The following is a 3,966-nucleotide window of genomic DNA, read 5'->3' as shown; positions in this document are numbered from 1 at the left end:
GAATAGAGTTTCTTCGGACTAGGATTGGAGTAACTGATGGTAACTCCATCTTACGGGGGTGTATAAAGGATGATTCCTTGAATTATATTGAAGATCCCATGAGCAACAAATCTGCTAATAATCAAGCATGTAACAACTAAGAAATAATAAGGAAAGTTGTTTGTCTATGTTGACTCTGTTTTTAAGCTTGTAACCTTTAGAAAATATATCCTTAACTTAAGCTTTCTTTTCTACAGTAGACTTTACAAGTTATGTATGTATATAAAACACTTATCTATGTATTCATTAGAGTTTAGAGTTTGCAATACAATTGTTCTCTTGAAAGTAAACAATATATGCAAAAGCTACTCTCAACACAATTATCGAACTGTGCAGATCTCTGCTAAGCTACAAATTTTAAAGGAACAACAGTCTCGATTACAAGATATAACAAAACTCACAGAAAGAAGCTATTATTTTTGTTTGTAACGGCAACATGCAATACAAATTGTGGTATGACAGAAGCTGTGATCCCATAGCATCTTTTGTAACAAGACAATGGATGTATGCCCTTGTATAATTCTTACAAACCTGCAGGGGAAGACAAAGATCAAGGCAGAGATTATAGTGTAACACTACGAAAAAGATCAATGCAGATTACACTGACACCAATTAATAGACTAACAGCTCAAGACAATGAGTGTTCCACGACTCAAATACCATGCAAGCACATGTTGGATCAATGGGACGAGTATCATCGGCCATTGATTTGTGCTTAAGTTTCAGCAATCCCTGCATGAAGTGCTTCGATGTCAGAAGCTTCAACTAAAACTGGGTTTATTTTTTAATTGATTAGAACGGACATTTACAGCAAAATACTGTTAAAGTAAGTCCACTGTAATTATTTTATAAAAAGTTCATAATGTGGTAACATGAAGTCATTTCCTAGTGAAGCAAACACTGCTTATAAAGCTGCAAGATATTAGATACATACGACTCCAAAGCATGAAGAGTGCACAGATACGATTTACATTTGTTTCAAAAGACAAGGTGAAACAAAATTCACTAACAGGGTCAAACAGAAACAAGAAAAATTTGGAAGAATATATATAAACAAATCACTCAAACAAATTCAGCGTAGTAGACGAGGCAAAGATTCTGCCAAAACAAAAGGAATAGAATACAGCATACACAATTCAAATGGCCTCTTAAACCCAATGGCCCAGGTTCACCCGTATATAATAACTGAAAGACAGGAAAATCCAGTACAAAAAGAAAATAGAAAGTACTATTTGATTAAAGCCAGACACCATTACAAAACAAGTCCATTAAAATATATGGTTATAGCGCATCAAAGCAGCAGCAACTTGAACAGTGTGAAGATTTGGTCTTCACAGTGTTTTCGAAATTCAGTTCACATATTTTAAGAAAAAGAAAACATCACCTCTGGTACAAGAGCTGTGCCAAAACGAGCAGTACGAGTGGGATAAACACAGTCATACATGTCAGCACCTAAAGCACTGCAAACTACAATATCCAGTGGATAACCAACACCCTGTAAAAGAGTGCAGGTAAGTATTAATGACAGACAAATTAGAAAAGCAAAGCAGCTAACAATTCCTCAATCAACCAAGTTTAAAGAACGCAAGTTAAAATGATAAATGTTGTTTTTACCATCACATATCGTGGTTTATCTTCAGGCAACAGAGCAGTACACTGAGCAACAACTCGCCAAAATGAATCTTTATAGCTGTCAAAGAAGCAAACTCAGTTAATTTTAATAAAACAATCCCAGAACATAAATTGAAGTTAAATAAAACAATAAAAAGAACATCTACAAGTGAAAAAATAATAACATGCATTAAGTACCGAGAGACCTGAGATTGAACAAGCAATAAGCTACTCTATCTCACAGAAAGTTATGATACATTTGCAGGCTTTCAAAGGGAATAACTTTGTATTCTATAATTAGAGAATTTGATGGATTTGACAATGACAGCTAACTACATTTAACACCCAAGACCTGAGTCTGTAAATAGTAATGGATAACTTGACATATAAAGCTACCTAGTTTGATTTTGGAAAACGACATTTCATCTAATTTCCTTGCTTTATTTTTTCTGCAAAGCAAGGAACAAAGGGATCACTTGAAATTTGTTTAGCCATGTGCCATGAATAAATTCAATGGTTCAAAACACCGATCAAGCACAAGGGCGGTAGCAATAAAAAGGAAGGTCCAAAATGAATGATGATAGATAAATCAGTAATTCTGTCCGCATAATCTTTAACTGCTGAATTAACGTTATCCTACAAAAGAATGAATGAACATACCCAGGTAAATTCCTCTCCACCAAGCCTCTAACACATATATCCCTGATTATTTGGTTAGAAAGACAATGGTAAGTTATACCAGCTGCAAAATAAAAAAAACAAAAAAATTAACAGAAGAGAATAAAATACGCACCAAGCAAAGAGAGCAGTTTAAGTAAATTCACCTTAGTTCAGGATCCAAACCACCTTGAACAATACCAAATAAATTTTGTTCATTTGGCCTCTTGTGATGCTTCAATCATCGGTTAAAATTTCCTTATTTATGGTACACTACACCAAGAACGGGAAAAAGAGAGTAATGGACACCCAAACTAGACAGTTTAGGACTAAGAGGTTAGTAATTTGTTCCATTTTACTATGTAATTCAGGGTGAACTTGAAGTTTTCTAGTTAGTTGGCCAAGTGGGGTTTTGAGGATCGTTCGGAGCTCCATCTTTTACAAATTTGGAGAAAAGGATAAGTTTACTAAATCACATCTGCTTCTGCTTCCCTCCAGAAACTGAAACTTGAAGCTTCTTAATTTGATTGTTTTTTTCAAGTGCAGTTTGAAAAAGAGTAAACTGGGAGAAGATTCCGTGTTCTCTCCTATATGCTGAAGTATTTTCCCTTTTTGAAGGCCCTACTGATTCTCTTATTGAGATGGGCCAATATCTTTATTTCAGCACTTGAAGCGACAAGAGCATCAGATTTTTTGTATAAAATATAACAGATTTTTTCAGTTCCATTGGGCCATCCAAATCCTGTTTGCTTTTATAATATAGCATGATAATTTCCTGAAAGATGATATGGTTCAGAAAGTTAAGGTTATTAGATTAGGACTTGTGGTATTTCTCGCTGATTCAGATGAAATCTGGAATAAGCTTACGTGATTGTTGAACTTAAAGCAACAAGCAAGCAAATGCCTTTTCAACATGTTTCCTCTGTAAAGAGTTTTGAAATTATTGCTTCACTTGTAGTGTTTGTCTTCTGTCTAGGGAACACATTAAGTTGACCTTATTCCTTAGTGATCCTTAACCCTCAAGGACCTGGGACTGCTTATGTTACATGCATATATTGTTTTCTGTTCTGTTCTGTCAGTGCCTGTGTGATTTATTTCTCATTCTTCTCTTTTACTAAATGCAGGGTCATTGAACATCATGTGGATGGATTTAGATGTGACCTTGCCAGTGTACTTTGCCGAGGAACAAATGGGTCTCCACTTGACGCTCCCCCACTTGTCTGGGTGAGAGGTTTTTGCCCGTCTGAATTTATTTTTGTCAGAAGTGAATTGATAGCCTTTCAATTTGCATGGAAGACCAGGATTTTCAAACGAGCCTAAAGCCCAGCTATGTTATTCCGATAGATTTTATGATTATGAATTGAAAAAAAGTTATTATATAAAAAATATTTTTAGTTGAAGTTGGTTTGGTAAAATATATATTTGGTTAAAATTATGACTAAAATTGAAGTTAAACAAAAAGTAGTTTAATGTGTTTGGTTAAGAATACTTTTCAAATTGAGGTTATAAAATAATTAAAAACAACATCTATTAATATTGATGGTTTTTAATTGAAATATTATAGATTTAACTACTGCTATTACATCATAAAATAAACAATATTTTATATAAAATATTTTTTATTGTTCCATTAAATTATCTGCAATTTCATCACATACG

At 33.9% G+C, this 3,966-nt stretch overlaps 1 protein-coding gene across 1 annotated transcript; it reads right to left on the bottom strand.

The window, feature by feature from the left end:
• Nucleotides 1-244: 244 nt before the first annotated feature.
• On the bottom strand, nt 245-2,742 carry LOC7486574 (uncharacterized). The gene is made up of 6 exons (XM_024601824.2): nt 2,667-2,742; nt 2,311-2,392; nt 1,654-1,729; nt 1,424-1,534; nt 700-771; nt 245-570 (listed from the first exon to the last, which is right to left on the bottom strand). Exons 1-6 carry the CDS (start codon nt 2,740-2,742, stop codon nt 418-420), a joined length of 570 nt encoding a protein of 189 aa, XP_024457592.1. The 3' UTR covers nt 245-417.
• Nucleotides 2,743-3,966: the final 1,224 nt, after the last annotated feature.

The sequence above is a fragment of the Populus trichocarpa genome, chromosome 5, assembly GCF_000002775.5.
Source record: "Populus trichocarpa isolate Nisqually-1 chromosome 5, P.trichocarpa_v4.1, whole genome shotgun sequence".
NCBI lineage: Eukaryota > Viridiplantae > Streptophyta > Magnoliopsida > Malpighiales > Salicaceae > Populus > Populus trichocarpa.
The sequence above is the reverse complement of the archived record's forward strand: the minus strand, read 5'-3'. Positions and strand labels throughout refer to the sequence as shown.